The sequence below is a fragment of the Podarcis muralis genome, chromosome 12 (genome assembly GCF_964188315.1).
Source record: "Podarcis muralis chromosome 12, rPodMur119.hap1.1, whole genome shotgun sequence".
Taxonomy (NCBI): domain Eukaryota; kingdom Metazoa; phylum Chordata; class Lepidosauria; order Squamata; family Lacertidae; genus Podarcis; species Podarcis muralis.
Genome location: NC_135666.1, coordinates 24,827,041 through 24,849,278, shown reverse-complemented (window position 1 = coordinate 24,849,278; position 22,238 = coordinate 24,827,041). Strand labels below are relative to the sequence as shown.

At 41.4% G+C, this 22,238-nt stretch overlaps 1 protein-coding gene across 8 annotated transcripts in view; it reads left to right on the top strand.

Moving 5' to 3' along the window:
• Positions 1-22,238, top strand: part of CACNB2 (calcium voltage-gated channel auxiliary subunit beta 2) — a 120,394-nt gene that overhangs the window by 46,940 nt on the left and 51,216 nt on the right. Inside the window, exon 1 of one of the 8 annotated variants that reach the window (XM_028750013.2) lies at positions 17,486-17,804. The exons of the other annotated variants lie outside the window; for them this stretch is intronic. Within the exon in view, the coding sequence (XP_028605846.2) occupies positions 17,772-17,804 (33 nt within the window). The 5' untranslated portion in view covers positions 17,486-17,771. Of the gene's footprint in view, positions 1-17,485; positions 17,805-22,238 lie in introns of those variants that run through there. 8 annotated transcript variants of the gene reach the window in all.

Below are 22,238 nucleotides of genomic sequence, written 5' to 3'. Positions count from 1 at the left end.
CTGCAGAACTCATTTTGATCTCTTTCCTCTTTAAAGAAATAACATTCTAAATGTCTATTATCACGTTGCCTCTTTCATTCTCTTCCTTCAAAGAAGTACTTCAAATCTGATAGCCAAATCCTATACATGTGTATTCAGAAGCAAGTCCAAATTATTTCATTAAGGCTTACCCCTAGGTAATTGATTGTCATATATAAGAGTGACCTGGAGGACAACCTAAACCCCCCAAATATAGTGGTTGGCAAAGAATAGGCAAGAGGGTGCTGCCAAGGTAGGGAAAGGAAAGTAGTGAGACATTATAGTGGTGGTGTCACAGGAGAGGAATGCACAGGCTTCACTGTTGGTTTAGAGGAGGGTTTCTAGAATGCTTTTAGCTGGAGGTGAACAGTGGAGCATAAGGTAGACTTAGGGGCAAACAGGTGGTGAACAACCCATTCATGTTAAAAGTGAGAAATAGTTTAACAATCCATGGCAAAGGGAAAGCAACGTGCCTGGAAAGATTAAATTGCTTCAAAGAGAAACTTGGACAGTCACAGAAATATAGTCAGAGCACATTAAACATTTTTTAAAAGGAGATAGCCCATTGGCAAATGCTACGGTGAAACAACTCCCAAATATTCTGTGCATTCATTTATGGGGGAGGGAGGGTGCGAGAAGTGTGCTCTGGAACAACCCACCTGACCTAAAAACCACCACCCATTTCTCCTGCACCTCTTACTCCATACATTCATATGTTGCATAATGTAATATTCACTTATGTGTGGATATAGCGATTTAAAGGAAATACTACCACAGCAATGCTCCCATTGTGGACATGGCCTTAGATACTGAGCATCATATCCTTGGACATGGCCTAAGATGCTGAGCATCATAAAACCCAATAATAAGCTCAACCTATGCTTAAGGTGAAATAGAAGGGGGGGGGGGACAAAGTTCTAATCAAAGTGTTAAAAATGTCACCTCTGCATTCTTAAAGAAAGCAGAATAATTGTTGACTAGTGTTGGCAGTGGCGAGATCTCAGATTCAGTCATTTATGTAAAAGGTGCTAAGTTATTTTGAAAATGCAGAGTAAGTGAAATATGAAATTGCTAATTGGGGTGAATGTTTTCACTGTGTGACAGTAGCTCAGTAGGTCTATACAAAGGACTTATTGACACACTTCATGTTGATTATCATATTCTGAAAACAATACTGCTGCAAATTGATTGCCAGCATTGAAATGTCTGGCAAAGTGAGTCTTTCCAAGATCATTTGTAAAAGCTCATAAGCCCAATGAAGCAAATTGTTTCTCTGTCATGAAGAACAAGTAGGAAAGTGCAACCTGTCTAATCAAGATTTCTCCCAGTACAGAAGTGAACAGAGATGCAGCAGGGACCAAAACCCAGGATTACGTCATTGTGGATTACAGTCTAGGACCACAGAACTATTTCCCAATACCTTTCTGTTACTTTCCTTACAAAATGATATATGCTTTTATTTAATTAATTAATTTGTTACTTGTTTTTCAACCAGTCACCATAGTACTTCATAACATTCATAAATCTAATAGAGCCATTAATAACTTTATATCTTAAGCAAACAAACATCCCCCACACAAAAGAAATCCAGCTGAAACAGGAGCAAACTCACAAGCCTGTCTCCCTTCCCTTCCTTTTTGTCTCTTGCAGGGTAGTTGTCATGTTTACTTAACTTGTGCTTAAATCCTAACAGCCTCTCTCTCTAAAAAAATGCAGTGCTAATTAGGACTCTGCTGAAAGTTCACTAGAGTTTAACACATTCTTTCAACAGGATCATAGGAGCCAACTCCAGGGGGCTGAGGTCCCTCTGCCACCCCCCCTAAAATATGTTAGGGGACCAGGCCCCCCAAAGTTGATGGGCATTGCCATTCAAATGGTGTGCATGCACCACATCTTGTGATTGATTATGCAGGGTGGGGCTTACTCCCCCCCCCCCAATACTTTAATCAAGTTGGGACCTGTGAACATGACCAGAATGGCCACCAAGCCATTTCTACTGCCTTTACAGCATTGTTTGTAGCTGCTCACATTCATTCTTTCCATGGGCTGTTGCTGCTTTGTTGCCATATTTTCCTCCAACCCCTTCCTTGAGTGATACTACAAAACCAGAAATTTTGTAGCAAGTGTTATGATCAGTAATGTTGGATTGGCAAGCAAGATTGGAAAAAGTCACAACCTTTTCAGTTTGACTGCTATTTTGTCCATTCATAAGTTGCTAATTTATCTTATGAAACAATGCAGGTGTGTGTGTGTTTCATCCAGCCTCATTTATGGTGATATCACTGATGGGAAGCATAACTGAGTTGGAGTGAGGACTATGTTTCCTGGGATGCTCACATGTTGAACATCAGAAGAGCCCTGCTGATTCAGGCAAAGACTCATCTGGCCCCTCATTCTATTCTCAAGCAGTTGCCTGTGGGAAGCCTGAAAGCAAGATCTAGGTGCAACTGTGCTTCCCATGCCTTTGATTCCCTGCAACTGGAATTCAACAGTAGATTTAGAACATAGCCATTGAGGCCAGTAGCCATTGATAAGCTTATATCCATGAATTTGTGCTGTCCGCTTGTAAAATTATCCAAGTTGGTAGCATCACTGCCTTCTTTGGGAGCAAGTTCCATAGTTTATGTCAAGTATTTTCTTTTGTCTGTCCTTTCAATATTCAGCTACAGTGGATGTCCTCTTCATTGGAAACAGTGTTCTGCCTATCCGAAAACAATTTCTCTAACCACTTTCTGCATACTATGAATAGGTTTAAATACCTCTTATTTTTATACACCCTTATTGTCTTTTCTCTAAATGAAAAAGTCCCAGATGTTGTGACCTTTTCCCATAGAGCAGTTGCTGTAGCCTCTTGGTCATTTTGATTGTATGAAAATTTACATACATCTATAAAAATAAATCCCAGAACACAAACAGTTAAGTGAAATCTAACATATACCAAAATGTTTGATATACGAACAATTTTATTTTAAATGTAGATGTTAGGGACTGGGCAGTGGAGGAATGGTGGAGACCGCCTCCCCAGCCTGACCCTTCCAGAGAAGAAGACAGTTCATAATTACAACAGGGGTTTGAGGGAGGTCACAGCTCAGAGGAATATGAGGGGGAAAGTTGGGAAATAATGGGAGAGGAGGAGGAGGCAGAGCCGGAGCAGCAGCTGGCTGACATGTTATCACTAGAATGCATTCCAGACCCACTTTCTCCCAGAACCTGGCAGGCCTTGAAAGTGGGAGAGATAAGAGCTCAGTGACAGATGGCCCTAAGTAGCAACCATAAAGGGGGTGGTGGTGCTGTTGACGAATGAGGAAGTGGGGTGGAGATTTACTCGTGACAACATCATTATTCAGAGAGGCTACATTCCCAAGCCTCTCTGTGAATATTGAATAAAAGCAGATGGTAAGGACTTTTCCTTGTCTTGTCCATTCCTGGTAACCTGCCGTGGGGGTTGGTTTGTCTATCGCCTGACAGTAGAACTACTCACAATCGTACAAGTTCAAAATAAACTGACTAGAACTGTATTTTCAATATGTAATAATGGTTATACATCATTGCATTCTTACAAATAGACTGTCATCTGCTCTTACCATCTACATTATTATATAATATTGATATTGCTCTTCTAAGCTATAAATGTCATCATCATGCAGGCAAATAAGAAAAGCCTTTCCCTCGAGCAGCTTACTGTCTAAATAAAGACTGTGCTTTTAAAGTGGATATTTTGACCAAAGCAATTATATAGTCTAGACCTGAAAGTAGACAAGCAAAGGTCATGTAAATAAAGGGGGGGGCAGGAGACGGGGACTTTATCTTTCAATGAAGGGATTCACAATTTATGTAATTCAAATAGTTTTTACTGATCCAGTAACAAATGTAACAAATACAAATATAAAAATACAAATGTAACAAATACAACTCTAATAATGCAATAGATATTCATATTTCTGATAGATCAATTTATATCTAATGCTTCCCCCCTCGACAAAATACATGATTACTTAATGGATAGATTAACTCTGTATTGGTTTAAACTGATACTGAACAAATATAATTTCCTGGTATATCGTGGCCTGTGCTTTTTCTTTGTGGATTCCTGCATAATAGCCACAGTTGGTTCTAGGGTGGAGGTAGAGCACCTCCATTTGTAATACTGTTGCATTTATGTAGAATAGACATTTCATTTAGAAACTATAAATATTTTCTCTGTTTCAAACTCATGCCCATGCTTAGAACCTTTCATAGCATTTCCTCCTGAAGAAATTTTTTTATCTAATTTGGATACCTGTACAAGGCCACTAGTACAAGTTGATAAAATGAAACACATCAACACTTTGTATTATATTTAGTAATATACTATTTACAAGCTGATTTTGCTTTCTTGTGTTGTGACTTTGTTTCAGGTTTTACCCTTTGCAACAATTTGCCCCTTCTTGTAAAAGATCCAGGAGAAGGCTAGCTGCTTGGTGGCAAACTCTTTATAGGTTGTGCTTAAAACTTACAAGAGTAAGGTCCAAATAATAGTTTCTAAAGAAATAAGGAATAGTAGAACTCCAGGAATCACAGTATAGTCAGGCCTACCAAAATACAAGAGTGAACAGAAGCACTGAAGAGAAAAGTAGTCTGAAACAAATTGGAAGCAGGGATTCTATTAATAACATTTATATTAATTATTTTACATGCTTCTCTCGTGACCTTCATAGAGGGGCAGGAAAATCCAAACAGGATTAATCCAGAAGATTAATCACCTTCTATTATGGCAACTTCTATACTCCTTCCCTGAGCTTTCCCTGAATTTGAGCTGGTCCTGTCATCTAGACCAGGGATTATGGCTTAGAACAAACTCTGATCAGTACTGAGAGTAAACAACTTCAAACCCTGATTTCTGAAGCTAGCTTGTTAAACTAAACAGAGTTTGTTATAAACCACAATCCCTGGTTCAGATCACGTGGCAATCTGACTTTTTTCATTTTTCCTTAAAAAGCTGTCAGTCCTCCTCTAGCTGTATGGGAGCGGGAGGGTGAGTGCAAGCTTGAAGCCTCACATTTTAGCATAATGTGCAAATGTGGCCAAAGTGTCTTTCCACTTAAGGCTCTTCTGGCACTGACTCAAAGGCAATAACCTGTCTTAGGCCGCAGAGTAGGGCAAAGTGAATGCATTTGTAACCATAGGCCATCACTGCAAACTCATTCTTATAATGGCAATGTTAAGAGTATGCTAAAAAAAAACTTTTTAAGGGTATCTAAAATTAAATACAAGGATGTCCTAGAAGTGATGGATGAGCAGAAAGAAAATGAGGGAAATACAAGCTGAGAGCCAGTGTGGTGTAGTGGTTAAGAGCGGTAGTCACGTAATCTGGGTAATCCGGGTTCGCGTCTCCGCTCCTCCACATGCAGCTGCTGGGTGACCTTGGGCCAGTCACACTTCTCTGAAGTCTCTCAGCCCCACTTACCCCACAGAGTGTTTGTTGTGGGGGAGGAAGGGAAAGGAGAATGTTAGCCGCTTTGAGACTCCTTAAAGGGAGTGAAAGGCGGGATATCAAATCCAAACTCCTCTTCTTCTTCTTCTAAAAAAATCCAGAATAATACAGTGAGAATGTACCCAGAAGTCTGTGAAGAAATAAAGTTGCATTTCACTTTACTGTATAAACAATCAATGCAATAATTACAACACATAGCTAATGATGCATAAATCTATTGTCTTAATCAAAATACACATATTCTGTGGATTTTGGAAAGTGGTCTGTCTGTTCTTTATAAGTTCACCCACCTCTCGAGATACCATTGCAAAATTTGGCTCAAGGCTTCTTGAGGTCAGGGCAATGGTTTTCATTAGTGTTGCAATGTTAGTCACATTTTGAATCAATGACTTTGGTGTGACTTCACCCATTTTTTTGGCATATGTATGGCCACCTTCTGAGATATCATTGCCAAACTCAACATGAGGGTTCCTGAGGTGGGAGCGGTGGTCTTCATGGTTGTTTGGAAGCCAGGCACCATTTTGAGTCAAGATGGAAGAGTGAAACAGGACTTTGCCTCATTTCTCTCACAGGTTCAGTCACTTCTCAAGATATCAAATAGGCATGAGGTGCTTTATGTGAGGGTGGTAGTCTTTGTCAATGTTTAGATGCCAGGTACTACTCTGAAACAGCATGGCAGACCAAAATGTGATCTTGACATGACTTCACCCAATTTTTCACTTAACTGATCCAAACTCACAAATTACACTATCCACTTAAAAATCACACACTAAAAATTGTTTCTAAAAGTTCCTGAGCAGTGCAAAGCTGGTACAGACTGATTTCGGCTTGAATTGTTTGTTTTTTATAGTTGTCACAGAACATGCCGGCCAGTTAATTACACTGTTTCAGCTGGAGTTAACTCTTTATTAACAAAAGCATGGTCTTCACTGACTTTGCTGAGTGTCAGCAGCTCATGCCCTGTGGGTATTACTTTATGAAATCAGTTGCTGAGACTGAAAGTCCCTGCCTCCTCACAGCTGACTAAATTCCCTCTTCTTTAAGACTTTTTCAAGCAATCAGAGGCTACGCCTACATGAAGCGTGTTGCTGCTCTGCCTCTTTCAGCCCTCTTCTGGTTCTAAGGAGACAGAGGGGAAGGGGAACTTGTCACAGCAAGAGGGGCAGACACCCGCGACTCTTCACCAACCTGACACATCTCTGCCTCTTGTCCTCCTTCCTCCCACTCGCCTGCTTCATATTCCGTCCCTGATTCTTGACTTCTTTCTGCCATAGACTCTCCCAGCTCACTAAGCCCTGTTACCTTTCATCTTCCAACACCTCATCTTCCTGGTCTTCTTCTGACCGCTCATCATTGTCCCACTACACCACTCCCCAGGTTCTGAGCATTGTTCCCTTGGTGGTTCCCTAGATGGTTCCTCCCACCATTCCTCTTTGTCCAGCCAGTCCATGACTATATTTCATGGAGAGCTAGTGTGGTGTAGTGGTTAAGAGCGGTAGTCTCGTAATCTGGTGAACCGGGTTCGCGTCTCCGCTCCTCCACATGCAGCTGCTGGGTGACCTTGGGCTAGTCACACTTCTTGAAGTCTCTCAGCCCCACTCACCTCACAGACTGTTTGTTGTGGAGGAGGAAGGAGGAAGGAGAATGTTAGCTGCTTTGAGACTCCTTCGGGTAGTGATAAAGCGGGATATCAAATCCAAACTCCTCCTCTTCTTCTTGTAAATATATCATAAGTTTTTCACAGCAGGGGCACGTGATGCTGATGGTGTGCGGTAATGTGTTTCTTATTTTGTGTCGAAGCATACAAGCTCTATCTGGCAGCATGCAACAGCCAATTAAAAATCTTGCAGTATAGATTCAGAATCATGTGAGATTAAAAACATGATGAAGTTTTATATAATGAGGTCTCTTGGGTCATGGGCCCTTTGTTGTCTTCGGTGGAAACTAGTTCTGGTGTTGTATACTCCCACATCTTTTTAAAAACAGAATTTTTAAAATGAAAAAGGGGTGCTCAAAGTAAGAGTAGGTTAAGAACAGGTGAGTAGTTAATACATCCTCACCAATAATGAGTGTCATTTCTAGTAAGAAGGGGGGGAATAATTTAATATTGTATAAAATCACAAAATATACTCACCATACTATCTGAATTAATTGGTTTGTGACAGATGTTGTGTTGTAGTTTATTTGTGGCCAATCAGAGCAATTGCTGCTTTTATAAATTGAGCATAACTGATAGTATAGAAGTAAAATCTTGGTGGGACGCAGGTGGCGCTGTGGGTTAAAGCCTCAGCACCTAGGACTTGCCGATCGAAAGGTCGGCGGTTCGAATCCCTGCGGCGGGGTGCGCTCCTGTCGTTCGGTCCCAGCGCCTGCCAACCTAGCAGTTCGAAAGCACCCCCGGGTGCAAGTAGATAAATAGGGACCGCTTACTAGCGGGAAGGTAAACGGTGTTTCCGTGTGCGGCTCTGGCTCGCCAGAGCAGCGATGTCACGCTGGCCACGTGACCCGGAAGTGTCTGCGGACAGCACTGGCTCCCGGCCTATAGAGTGAGATGAGCGTACAACCCTAGAGTCTGGCAAGACTGGCCCGTACGGGCAGGGGTACCTTTACCTTTACCTTTAAAATCTTGGTAGTGGTGCCCACCCTGTGGAATGCCCTCCCGTCAGATGTCAAAGAGATAAACAACTACCTGACATTCAGAAGACATCTTAAGGCAGCCCTGTTCAGGGAAGTTTTTAATGTATGACATATTAGTTTATTTCTGGTCTTTGTGGAAGCCGCCCAGAGTGGCTGGGGAAACCCAGCCAGATGGGCAGGGTACAAATAATAAATTATTATTATTAATTATTATTATTATTATTATTATTATTATTATTATTATTATTATTATATTATAACAGCAGTTTCTTTACAACACCATGCAAAACAGCAAAGTATACTTCAGACAGATTGAACATTTTACTGCTTCATTCTCCCTCTACTATGACTTGCAAGCCTCTTAAATAGTTCTTACCAGTTTATTCTAAAACAGCTTTCTTGAGGTTTATTGTTTTGCCATTGTAAGCAGGATTGTAAATGGAGTCTAGATATAGATATAAATATTCACATGGTCATTTCACTCATTTTATGACATAAAATGAGAAAAAATAATCCTAGAGTAACCCTTTTCTAGTCATTTTGAGCAAAACAGCCTTTTTTCCTGTGTTTTAAATCAGTCGCCCCCTTTCCACCTCACCCACCCTGCCACCTATCACCCTTTCCCTACAGCTCACCTCAAGCCCCTCTGCTCTCACCCCAAGACCTATATCATTTCAAAGGCTTGCTAAAACATACGTTTAATAGAAGGAGCACTGCACAAGAGGCTTGATAACCGCTGTGTGAAGGGCCTCCCCTTGCCCCGTTAAACCTTGCACTTCACAGTTGGTTCCCGCTCGGTAAACAGCTCAGCTGAGCTAGCCTGCTGTTCTTTGTGCTGCAGTTGGCGTGACCACCTGTTATAGACAGACTGAAAACAGCTTTGACGTGATTACTTTTCCATGCTGACTCCATAATTATGTAGTGCTTGTCATCATATTATTCCTGCATCAGGCGGGCACCGCTTTCACACCAGCATCAGCTGCCATCAGTGATGTGGGCCAGGCAGAAGAATCACATCATTTAGCAGTGCAACAATTTCAGCTATGCATAATAGCAGCCACTTTTCTATGTTCTTTTGTAATGTATAGCTATATCATACTTAAACTGCACATGATGTCATCATACTCCTGTCTCCAATTGTATATTTTCCTCAATCATGTCTAAAGTGAAGTGGAGCACTGTTAGGTGGTACTAAACTCTTCCTCTTATTTGCATCTCTTTTCGCTCAACTAGACTCTAAATTTGGGAGTATAGCTAAGAATAACGCACCTGTATGAAGGAAAAGTAGATAGAACGTGTCTGAATTGAACTTAAATAGTTTCTCTTCATTAAATAAGGCAGGACTAGAGGAAAGATGTCCTTTTGCTATAGCTTTTTGAGCATGTGTAACATTTTTGTTTTTTCAGGATACAGTTTGGATAATATATATGCTGTAAAAAAAAGGCTAGTGATTTGTGTGTGTATGTGGTTAATATTCAAAACTACATACTAAGATCGGTTCATAATTCTCATTACACCTTGCCATCAACATTGAATGTGGTATGAATATGAATAACTCAATATCTGCAGCTAAAATGGAATGTAATTTTTGATGCTATGCACTTTGCTTATAACTACAGTAAGCCTACAACTTGCACTTAAGTGATTGCAACCTTAGGTGGGTGGAGGACAAACAAACAAACAAACAAACAAACAAACGGAGAGTTAAGAGAACTGTCTGAAGTAATCTCAAAACATAGGCAAACAAATAGCACACAGAACTGATTTTTTTAAAAGTTAAGCAAAATCTATGGTTTTTGACCTGGTTTGGCCTTTGACTCACAAGCCTTTGGCTCACAATCCTTTGGCTAATTCATGTAACACAAAACCATAGTTTACCTTTATATCTAAAGACATTGCTTCTTAGTGACTTGTGTGAATTTTTCCACATTCTTCTGGATTTTGGGAGTATGCATAAGGAGATGGAGAGTGCTGCATCTGAATTGGGTGATGGCCTTTGAACTTTTGAAGTTGCTATTACAGACATTGCGACAGGATTCCTAAAATCAGTCTCAGGGATAACATGAAGAAAGTATTTATTAAAATAAAATGGAACAAGTGATTTGAGAAACTGATATTATATCCTTGATTTGTTTTGCTCTTTTGCATATAACTATGTAACATTTAACTATGGAAGGAAATGCCTTATTTTCAGTCATTGAATTTTTTTACTATTTGTCTTTTCCCCATTTTTCTCTCTAAGAAGGAGGAAAGAAATGTGGCCATTATATATTTGTAGATATGAATATTTTTAGCCACAGCTTTTTAAATAAAACACATATTGTTTCTGTCTTATCAGAAATTACATCACCGAATCACTGGCCAAGTATGCTATTAGTATCCCTATTCTTGATTTATGATTGCTCAAAAGCGCTTCTGTGCTTAAATTAAAAGTTGTTTCATCCTAACAAAGCCCAATCTCTTTTACTAAAATAGATGTTCCCCCTAAAGAGAGTAAAGGACACTCTGTTAAGTGATGTTGAAGAGTTTCTTTGAAAGAGCAGCAGAAACTGAATCAAATCAGTATTTTAGCAAGACCTCTTAAGGAATTACATTTTTATTATAACTGTCATGTGATAGTTTATTGTGACCTCTTTACTAATATATTCCTTTTCCAGTGTGTTTTTTCCTGTGATAAATATTTCTATTGGCCTTCTTACAACCCATCTTGTATAAATTACAAGGTGAATGGTGCACTTTATTCAGCTATGAACTTTATTTCTGATGTCAGCAGATGTTAAGCAATACCATGACAAATACGTACATACAGGAAAGTGACAGAGAATATAACAAACTGAAGTATTTTACAATGCATTCTTATGCATGTCTACTCATATAAAAGTGTATAGGATTGCAACCTTAGTAACTAACACAATTACTGTAGAAATAAATAATTTCAGCTCTCCTACTATCAGTGTGAAAGATGAATGACCAGCAGTTTACAAAACTGCAAATACTATTAAGTAGTTGAAACAGGTTAATCTGTTTGCCCATACTTTTCTTTTGGAGTGGTAGCAAATAGAGCCATAACAGTTTGTTCTCCTTCATGTGGTGAGTCGTCTTCAGTGCTTTTTTTCTGGGGGGACTCAGCGGGACACATACTTCTAAACATTTTGTGAATCTTTGTACTTTTGTCCATTTACTGTATTTATTTTTCCCTATTTGAACTATAAAATAGTGATTTTATTGAGTCAAAATGAGAGTAAGGTAAAGGTAAAGGAACCCCTTACCATTAGGTCCAGTCATGACCGGCTCTGGGGTTGCGGCGCTCATCTCGCTTTATTGGCCAAGGGAGCCAGTGTACAGCTTCCGGGTCATGTGGCCAGCATGACTAAGCCGCTTCTGGTGAACCAGAGCAGCACACGGAAATGCCGTTTACCTTCCCACCGGAGCGGTACCTATTTATCTACTTGCACTTTGACGAGCTTTCAAACTGCTAGATTGGCAGGAGCAGGGACCGAGCAACGGGAGCTCACCCCGTGGCGGGGATTCGAACCACCAGCCTTCTGATCCGCAAGTCCTAGGCTCTATGGTTTAACCCACAGGGCCACCTGCATCCCAAAATGAGAGCACCCCTAAACTTTTTTTTTAGGAAAAAAAAGCACTGGTCTTCTTCATATGTGAGGTCTATGGGCCATCAGAGTTTCCTTTGGGAAGGTGATCATAGCTCAGTAGTGAAACCAGTTTAACTGCCTGAAGCCCAGCAGAGCTCCTTTTATTGCAACTTCCTGATGGTGGATGTAAGCTACAGCGTTTTCCACCAAATGGCTGGTTTCTTCGATGTGGGAAAGTGCAATATATGTAAAGAGCATGGTCTGAAGGCGCATTATGCAATGGAATTACTGAAACTTTGCAGTTCTAGGTCTGATCAGTGACTGCATAGAATATCACCTGGAAAACCTAAGTATATTATGCTGAATTTCATCCTGAAATAAAGGCAGGCTAGAAAAGCAATATATTCATTTTTTCTCAAAGATTTACGTATTTCTAGAGAAAGCAATTAAAAGACAAGGAATGAAAGTTCTGCAATAGTGACATAGACACAATAAATTACAGTGGTACCCCGCAAGACGGAAAACCCGCTAGACGAAAGGTTTTTCCGTTTTGGAGACGCTTCGCAAAACGAATTTCCCTATGGGCTTCCTTCGCAAGACGAAAGCCCATAGGGAAATCTCCGGGACAGGGCGTCTTGCCCACTGTCCTTGGACCTCCTCCCGCCGCCAGGCTTCGGAAGGCTGCTCTGAAGCCTGGCGGGGGGCGGAGAGGTTTTTTTAAAAACCCCGGGACAGCGGAGGACTTCTCCGCTGTCCGGGGCGATTTTAAAATGCTGCCGGGCGGCAGCGCTGCCGCCCAGCAGCATTTAAAAAAACCCAGGGACAGCGGGGGACTTCTCCTTTGTCCCGAGGTTTTTTAAAATGCTGGCGGGCGGCAGCGAAGGTTTCGCTGCCGCCCGCCAGCATTTTAAATTCGCCCTGGACAGCAGAGAAGTCCCCCGCTGTCCCGAGGTTTTTTCAAAATGCTGCCATCTTCCCCTTTCTCCCCGGACCTCTTTTGAAGCAAGGGGCGGCAACGCGGAGAAGCGATCTTCTCCCCGTTGCCACCCCTTGCTTCAAAAGAGGGGACAGAGGGAAAGGCGCGCGCCTTCCTCTCTCTCCCCCCGGACCCCTTTTGAAGCAAGGGGCGGCAAAGGGGAGAAGCGATCTTCTCCCCGTTGCCGCCCCTTGCTTCAAAAGAGGGGACAGAGGGAAAGGCGCGCGCCTTCCTCTCTCTCCCCGGACCCCTTTTGAAGCAAGGGGTGGCAACGGGGAGAAGCGATCTTCTCCCCGTTGCCGCCCCTTGCTTCAAAAGAGGGGACAGAGGGAAAGGCGCGCGCCTTCTCCTCTCTCCCCGGACCCCTTTTGAAGCAAGGGGTGGCAACGGGGAGAAGCGATCTTCTCCCCGTTGCCGCCCCTTGCTTCAAAAGAGGGGACAGAGGGAAAGGCGCGCGCCTTCTCCTCTCTCTCCCCGGACCCCTTTTGAAGCAAGGGGTGGCAACGGGGAGAAGCGATCTTCTCCCCTCCGCCCCTTGCTTCAAAAGAGGGGAAGGCTGGCGGGGGGCGAAAATCTTTGTCCCCCCTGGCTGCCTTCCCGGGAGGGCTTTTAAATCGCCCCGGACAGCGGAGAAGTCCTCCGCTGTCCGGGGCGATTTTAAAATGCTGCCGTGGGGGGGGGGAGCAAAGACTTTCGCCCCCCCAGCCTTCTGAAGGCTGGCGGGGGGCGAAAATCTTTGTCCCCCCTGCCTGCCTGCCTGCCTGCCTGCCTGCCTGCCTGCCTGCCTGCCTGCCTGCCTTTAAAAGCCCTCCCGGGGGAGCGGAGAAACGCGCTGCGTTTCTCCGCTCTCCCGGGAGGGCTTTTAAAGGCAGGCAGGCAGGGGGGACAAAGATTTTCGCCCCCCGCCAGCCTTCAGAAGAGGTTCTGGACCTCTTCTGAAGGCTGGCGGGGGGCGAAAATCTTTGTCCCCCCTGGCTGCCTTCCCGGGAGGGCTTTTAAATCGCCCCGGACAGCGGAGAAGTCCTCCGCTGTCCGGGGCGATTTTAAAATGCTGCCGTGGGGGGGGGGAGCAAAGACTTTCGCCCCCCCCCAGCCTTCAGAAGAGGTCGGGGGACAGATTGTCCCCGGACCTGGTCTGAAGTCGGTTTCCATAGGAACGCATTAATTGATTTTCAATGCATTCCTATGGGAAACCGTGCATCGCAAGACGAAAAACTCGCAAGAAGAAAAAACTTGCGGAACGAATTAATTTCGTCTTGCGAGGCACCACTGTACTCAGTCATTTGGTTCCTTTTGATTGGTGCTTAGCCTGTGATCTGCTCATGTTCATTTTACTGTTGCCTTAATTTTATGCTGAATATGATTATGGTTTTATATCATGAACTGTGGTTTTATTGGTTATATCCTTCCCTGAAATAAATTGTTAGTGGACAGGTTAGAAATATTTTAATTACATATATATATTGTTGTTGTTGTTGTTGCTGTTGTTTAGTCGTTTAGTCATGTCCGGCTCTTTATGACCCCATGGACCAGAGCACGCCAGGCACTCCTGTCTTCCACTGCCTCCCACAGTTTGGTCAAACTCATGTTGGTAGCTTCGAGAACACTGTCCAACCATATATATTTCAAAGGACGCTGACTGCAATTGACCCCAGAGTTTTCCCTCTTGCCATGCTATGTGGTGCTGCTTTGAGTGATTAAAAATGCATAATGTAATAAAAGGAGGAATAGTTTATGAAGGAAACTATTCTTGCACAGTTGCATCAACATGCCATACTCAGTAGGCACTGATACAGAAATGATAAAAATGAGAAATGAATTCCTGCAAAGTATATTTTGAGTCAGATTTTGATTTCACTTTTGCGATTGGGTATTTTAGTCACTAGGAAAGGCATAAGTAATGTAGCAGTGCTCAAAACAAAAGTTAATACTGCACAGGAAGGGAAGCAGTCCAGAGAAGGATTGAAAAAAACAGGGGCTTATGTCTGGCGGACTGATAAGATGGATAGCATCTATTTCTGGAGTTGAACTTCCCAGTGATAAAGAGAAATGCTGTTCAAAGTATCATGGATAAACGACAGCAACGTATTCAACAGGAAAGCCTAGAGATGTGTCACTTCTCCCAGATAAATGTAAAATGGCACTGATGCTGCAAAGCCTGTTTATTTCAATAGAGCTTATGCAGAAGCCGCAGTAGCAACACTTCAGTAAATACTAAATTGGGCAGAATATTGTTTCATCAGGTAAAAAGAGGTGAGAAAAAAATATGTATATAAAATAAATCCCATGTTAAGTTACACTACTGACATTCTTTTACTGAATTATGCTTCCCAGTATTAAATCTGGTTATATATAATCCATGCACTTTGTTAAAGTGATCCAAATAAAAAGCTTGTTGAGAGAGAGAGAGAAAATGAATGCATCAGGTTTGTTAAGAGGAATATGTTTATTCTATTAATATTGCCAACTAAAGCTGTGGTGTCTTCCTGTTGCTTTTCCCAAAGGCATTGCATTGCAAACTTATGCAAACTTATTTATAGTGTGTCTAGTTGTGTAACTGGTGTTTTTTGTAGCTTTTGGCTAAGATTCCAATACCAAGACTTCCTGATAATTCAATTACTATATGATATTAACAAAAAGTCAACCTGTCAGGTTTTTGAGACAAATTCATAGGTTTACTAATGTATTACTGATCTTATGGGGAGAAAGTGTGGTAATGGAAAGAGAATAAAATTCATTGGGAATTTTAACAAGCCAAGGGAGGCTGTGTTATGTCAGGAGTGGGGAACTTTTTTTGAACCTCAGGGGCCACATGCCAATAGTGGGTGGGAGCAGAGACAGCAGTAGACAAAGCAACAAATGTGCATTTCACCTTTGTACAGAAGGTTACTTTCTGCACACATTCACACATCCCTCAGTGTCCTTCATACAGGCAACCAACAGCCATTATCAGAGTTCAGAGACACATTCCAGTCAGGCAAAACACTTGAGTATTAAATAGGGCAAGTGAGTGGTGTGGACTGAGGAGAGAGAGGACAGCTGATGAGGGTTGTGCTTCATAGTCCAAAAAGAAATTAAGGGAGAATTAGCAGCACTATAGGGTTCCACCAGAACCCCAGATCTACTACCTTTAATTTAAGGGAGATACAGTGAGTTCCTTACTTTCTTACCAAGCAAGTCTGGGACCGTTCTTGTGCTTTTTTCTTTTCCTCACCCTGTCAGTGAGTTACTGCCTTCTTCCCCATAGTCTTCCTCATCACTGGAGGACGATTTGCAAACAGTGACAAGCAGGGTAGACCAGTACCCCGAAATGCTTTACTGTGGGACATATGCACTTGGTATGGGTAATGGTGTCTTGCCAAGGAACATGGTGATGGGCAGCTGGTGCTTTTGTCTCTTCAGCTGGTCAGGGTATGCTTGGTGTCTCCTCAGCTGGTCAGGGCATGCTTGGGCAGCCTCCTGATCTGCGGGTGCGGCTTCAACACAGGTGCTGATGTACTTCAAATAGAAGCATTGTTTGAAGCAGGTCTGCCAACTGGAGCTGGCTCAGAACTCCTTTGCAGGCTACTTGAAGTGTGCATACAGCATGAGAACCTTCTTGCACAAGGTGCTGCCATTGATGGGATACACTGGTGGTTCATGCCTCATCCCACATGTGACTAGGGACCTTGGCAGTTGTAGGTGTACTGGGACTTGCTGCCCCTGAAACCTGGAGTTTCTTCTCCCTTATATTAATGGCACATATGTTGGACTCATTCCTGCCAAACTTGCATGCCACAGCACATGCTCATGCAGTCCATCACTTCCAATTTCTCCTCAGCCTTGGGCACCACCCGCTGCCTCTTGGGTTTGCCATCACTCGAGGAAGATAATGGTGCTGTGTGTTTAGGTGCCATCTCAAAGAACAGCTAAAAATCCCCCTCCAAACTCCACCACAATCACCCCCTCCCAACCTCCTTCCTCAAACTCCAACTCTGCACAGGTCTCAGTGCAAGGGCTCTTGGGATTGCAATTACAAAGGCCTATGGGATTGCTGGGTGCTGTTTTCATGCCTTTTCTAACTGCTTCACACATCTTCTGGGGCTGTTTTAGCAATTTTAAAATTCACTTCCAGGTTCGGCGCAATGTGCATATACACGGTCATGTGCATATTGAACACGCATAAATAGGAGGCTGCCTGTAAATATTATCATCACAATAACACACACACACACACACACACACACACACACACACACGGCATATTTAAAAGGCCATAGGTTGTTTAACTTGATTCTTACAGTTTCAGTATTTATACCCTGATGGAATGGAAATAAGAACTGAAAAAAGTTCAGGCAACAGAATAGTGTTTGATTAGAAAACGGGATGCTCTGATTATTTCCCCCATATCTCCTAATGAGCAGCTTGTTCTGACAAAGGTTGTAAGTGAATTGCTTTTTGAGACTGCCTCTAATTCGCCTCTCTAAGGATCTGCCCCCTTTTGGAGAGCTAAATCTTCTTAAAGTGCCAGCCATGTCACCAGATGAGATCTCAAAATACCCATTTCCTGGATCATTAATACTATCTTGTACACAAGTGATTATATAGAAAGAAAAGTGTGCACATACTGTAGTGAGATGAACTGCAACAGCCCTTGGCTATTCCTACTAAGTGAACAGGATTCTTGCTGTTTTTCAAGTACAGCCCTATACTTAGAGCCAATCATTGCAGGGCCAGCTACATGCAATTAGCATGGGACTTTTGAATAACTGACCTATGCCTTTCAACTGTACACTTCTACTTATAGAAGTGGATTAAGATAACACATCTTTGTGGCTGTCTTTTCTTGCTTGTGGAATATTTTTACTGGTGCAGCTTGCCAAATCATAATTTCCTTAACTGCCTACAGCAAGAGGTTTTGTTTTTGTATCAGAGAACAATATTTAAAGACCATTTCAACCGTGGGAAACAAGTACTGAAGCTCCCTATCCCAGCTGTAGAAAGTATATCACTAAGATAGTGAACTTTTAAGAGAAAACTAAGGAACTTCAAGACTATATGAACACAGTGAAGAAGTATAAACTTCGACAAAGATATGTACCTTTACGACAATGAAGATTTTGAAGGGGTAAGCTGTAGACATATTGTATGTAAGCGGGTTGGGTAGACATGTAAAATTTCTGATTATTTTTGAACCATAAGGGGAAATATGCCATCACCCCACTTTTTGAGGGAATGGGGAAATGGGTATTTGTGAAAAACTGAAATACAGGCAATATTCACTTTTTGTGTCTAACCCAAACTTAGTTTATAATCTTTTGTATAGTTATAAAATTTAGAAGTAGATATGCTTTCTAACCCCCAACAGTAATTGCAAATATAGCCACTTTATTTTATTTTGAATGTTTTTAAACTGCCTTTCAGGACTACAGCATTTTGTTCTATTAGAGATGAAGGTGCAATCTGTTATACCCTTAGGTATCTAAATATGCAGTAGCTTTTCCCAGTTGTGAAAACAAGGAAAAATAAAATAAATAAAAACAATGTCATAATAAACAAGAGGAAGAGTTTCTTATCCATGCTTTCAGCTGCAACATTATTATGTAGAAGCATAACTCATATTTTCAGGGACAAATTATAAAATAAATGCCCTAGTAAATTTGGCTGTGCTGTTGAACCTATCAGTAGTACAGTATCATTATACATACCAAGTATAATAAAAGTAGACAAAATTAGCCATCCTAGAATCTTATATATTAATACGAGATCCCTTTCCAACATGGTAAATAATATATCTAATATATCTTAATTTTATTTCTTGAATCAGAATTAATGTTACAGCTTCTGATTCCTTTCTTTTAGTTTGAGCTTCACATGCTAGTTTGTTCCTTGATTAAAAATAGACCCATACAAACAGTCATCAGTTTGTTTTTTTTACTGCAGTAGATGGAGGAGTTTGAGACAACTGAGTGTTGTACAAATGCTGCAGCACAGTTGTTGACAGGAGTGATACCCTGTCAGATTATAATACCTGCACTCAGAGTTTTGCACTGGTTGCCGATTTGTTACCAGGACAAGTTCAAGGTCTTACTATTGGTGTATAAAACCTTTAGTAGCTTGTAACCTGTTTACTTGCGGGATCACAAGTGTGTCCACTCTACCACTTTAGTCTGCAGAACTAGCATTGTTACACATGCCACATTGTACTTGTTATACAGCTACAAGAAATTGGTATTTTAGTGTGGTACCACCTACACTTTGGAATTCCCTGTCTATTGACATCAGGCAAGTGCCTTTGCATGTACTCTTTTCCGCACCTCCTTAAAATATCCAGAAACGTTGGTGTTTTAATTTTTTTACTGTTAATATCAGTGAACTTTAAATGTTTTAAATAGTTTTAAACTTTTTATTTTAACATATATTGTCAATTGCATAGAGATTTTACTACAATCAAGCAATATATATATATATATATATATATATATATATATATATATATATATGCTTTCGTAGATTTTCACGGGTACAGGAATGCAGGTTTTGGTGTCCTCGGGTGTCTTCCCGTGTAAAAGATGGGGTGTCTAGGCGACGTTTCGACGAGGTCTCACTCGTCATCTTCAGGCTGGTGTTTTCGGCTTCTTGTTACTGGAACAGAGCTCTGTTCCAGTAACAAGAAGCCGAAAACACCAGCCTGAAGATGACGAGTGAGACCTCGTCGAAACGTCGCCTAGACACCCCATCTTTTACACGGGAAGACACCCGAGGACACCAAAACCTGCATATATATATATATATATATTGTTAAATAAATAAAATAAAGACAAGACTTTGCCCCCATGCTGGAGGAGAAATATGCTTTGGAGTCTCTCAAAGTGCAATTCTGCACCAAATACCTGAAACATGTATTCTGCGTTCTGTGCTTTGCAACATTTGAAAGTAATTTCCTTGCATTATGTTTTGAAGTAAATTACTTCTCTAGTATAGAATCATAGAATTGTAGAGTTTGAAGGTAACATCGAGGATCATCTAGTCTAACTCTCTGCAATTCAGGAATCTCAACTAAAGCATCCATGACAGATGGCCATCCAACCTCTGCTTAAAAATCTTCAAGGAAGGAGAGTCCACTACCTTCTCAGGAAGACCTTTCCACTGTCAAAGAGCTCTTACCATCAGAAAGTTCTTCCTGATGTTTAATTGGAATCTCCTTTCTTATCTTTTGAAGCAATATATTATTATATTATGGGACGCGGGTGGCGCTGTGGGTAAAAGCCTCAGCGCCTAGGACTTGCCGATTGAAAGGTCGCGGTTCGAATCCCCGCGGCGGGGTGCGCTCCTGTCGCTCGGTCCCAGCGTCTGCCAACCTAGCAGTTCGAAAGCACCCCCGGGTGCAAGTAGATAAATAAGGATCCCAATAACCTTGAAAAAAGTAGTTAACTGTTATTGCTTGCCTAAAGTATGTAATGTGAAGGTGGGATATAAATATTTTTAAACAGTAACATCCACGTGTAATATTTGCTTTGCTTCTTAAGTATAAGAGTTTTGCAGTAGAATGAATTGGCTTTAATAAAATTATTTTAAACACAACTTCTTATATGTAAAAATACTGTGATCATCATTCAGATTTTTCAATTTCCTCCCAAATTTCAATTCCCTCCCCTTTTTATGTTCCCCCTCCCATTTTGGACCCCCCTCCCCCACCTAGGCTTACAGATTTTTTGTTTGGTGTTGGGATATAAAGTTGAATGTGTTTAAGAACCCATGAGGTCCCAATTGAAGAAAATATTTTCATATTCTTATCCCACACAAGCAATTATTTCTGAGTCACTGCACAACAAAGTACAGCCGGAAGTGTGACAGAGAAATTAGGGGTTTTCACTTAGATTCAAAACGTGCTGTTAATTACAATTACAGGAAAATATTAATTCTGAGTCTCAGTAGTGTAGACTAGAAACACAGTGATATAAATTCAACCTACTCCTTGCAAATATAGTACAACAATAAAAACAGCAGTTTATTATTAAAATAATAATAGAAATAGAAAAAAAATTGCTGTAGCATTGTGGTCATTAGTAGCTTTGTGGTCATTAGGTGATTTGGGGCAAGGGGCAAGCAGGCCTTGGACTAGCTCCTTGATGTCATGGTAGGCTGGATAAGGGCAAATAAACTGAACTTGAATCCCATCAAGACAGATCTCTGTTGGTAATGGTTCCCATGTCTGAGAAATAGAAGTTGTCTGCAATGAATGAACATAGATGGCTGCCTCATACTGTGTACTGGATGAGAGCCAACAAACTGAAGCTCAATCCAGATAAGGCTGAGGTACTGTTGGCCAGTTCCCTAGACTGCCTGGCTGCCTGCAGAGAGGTTGTCTGCTCTTGATGGGGTTTAACTCCTTCTGAAGGAGCAGATAGGCAGCTGTGGGCTACGTCTGGATCCTTTTGTTGTCACTTGAGGCTTAAGTGAGCTCAGTGGCAAGGAGTGCCTTTCATCAGCTTTGGCTAGTGGCCCAGCTGTGCCCCTATCTGAACTGGAATAGCCTAACTACTGTTGTCAATGCTCAGGATACCTCTAGGTTAGATTATTTCAATATGTTATACATGGTGCTGCCTCTGTAAATGGTTTGGAAACTTCAGCTGGTGCAGAATTTGGTGGCCAGGTTGCTTACTGAGGCAAGACAGTTTGAGCATATTACACCATCCTGACCAACTGCACTGGCTGACAATTAGTTTCAGTGCCCAATTCAAAGTGCTGGTTTCGACCTATAATCCTTAAATGGCTCAGGACCGCAATACCTTAAGGACTGCCTTTTTATGCCTTGAGATCACAGATGAAATGTGGAAGAAGAAGAAGAAATTAAAGAAGCAATGGCTATATCAAGATATGAAACAAATATGAAAATATCTTGACCGCTCACTACAGTACTTCAAATAGTGCAAATGCCTAACTTATTAGTGGAAATATTTCCTTTTGCTTTGATTCTATGATCCTGAAGGTGATAGTTCCTTTCTAAAGCTAACAGGACCAGTGGTCAGGGATGATGGGAGTTGTAGTCCCAAAACATCTGGAGGGCCAAGTTTGGGGGTGCCTGGGATAGAGGCCCACATACTATATATATATTAAAGAGGTAAGACACCGTCCTAATTAGAAAACAGATAATTCATTGTTGAAATACTCTTGACGAAACAAAAACCATGTTTGCAGTATCTATAAATTGTCGCCTTTCACCTCCTCTTTCTAATTGTATTGCTGTTTTGTTGTTGTTATGGTTATCCTGAACGCCTACTGTGCTGGTAATGTGGTAGCTGAAGTGAGAGAAATACTTTATCGTTTGTTATATATTTCTGTGGTAAGCTCATTTATATGCCACTCTTAATTTAGAAGATTCCAGAGCAGTTATTAATCCAGAAACTATAATTAGTATCATGTCTTCAAGTATGTTCTTTGTGATTCAGTCCTAATTAAGCATTTCTAAGTTCAATTTATTTCAGTGGTAGAGTGAAGTATATTCAGTGGGACTTAGAATTGCTTAACCTTAATGAGCTCATAGTTTCATGCTAGTAAA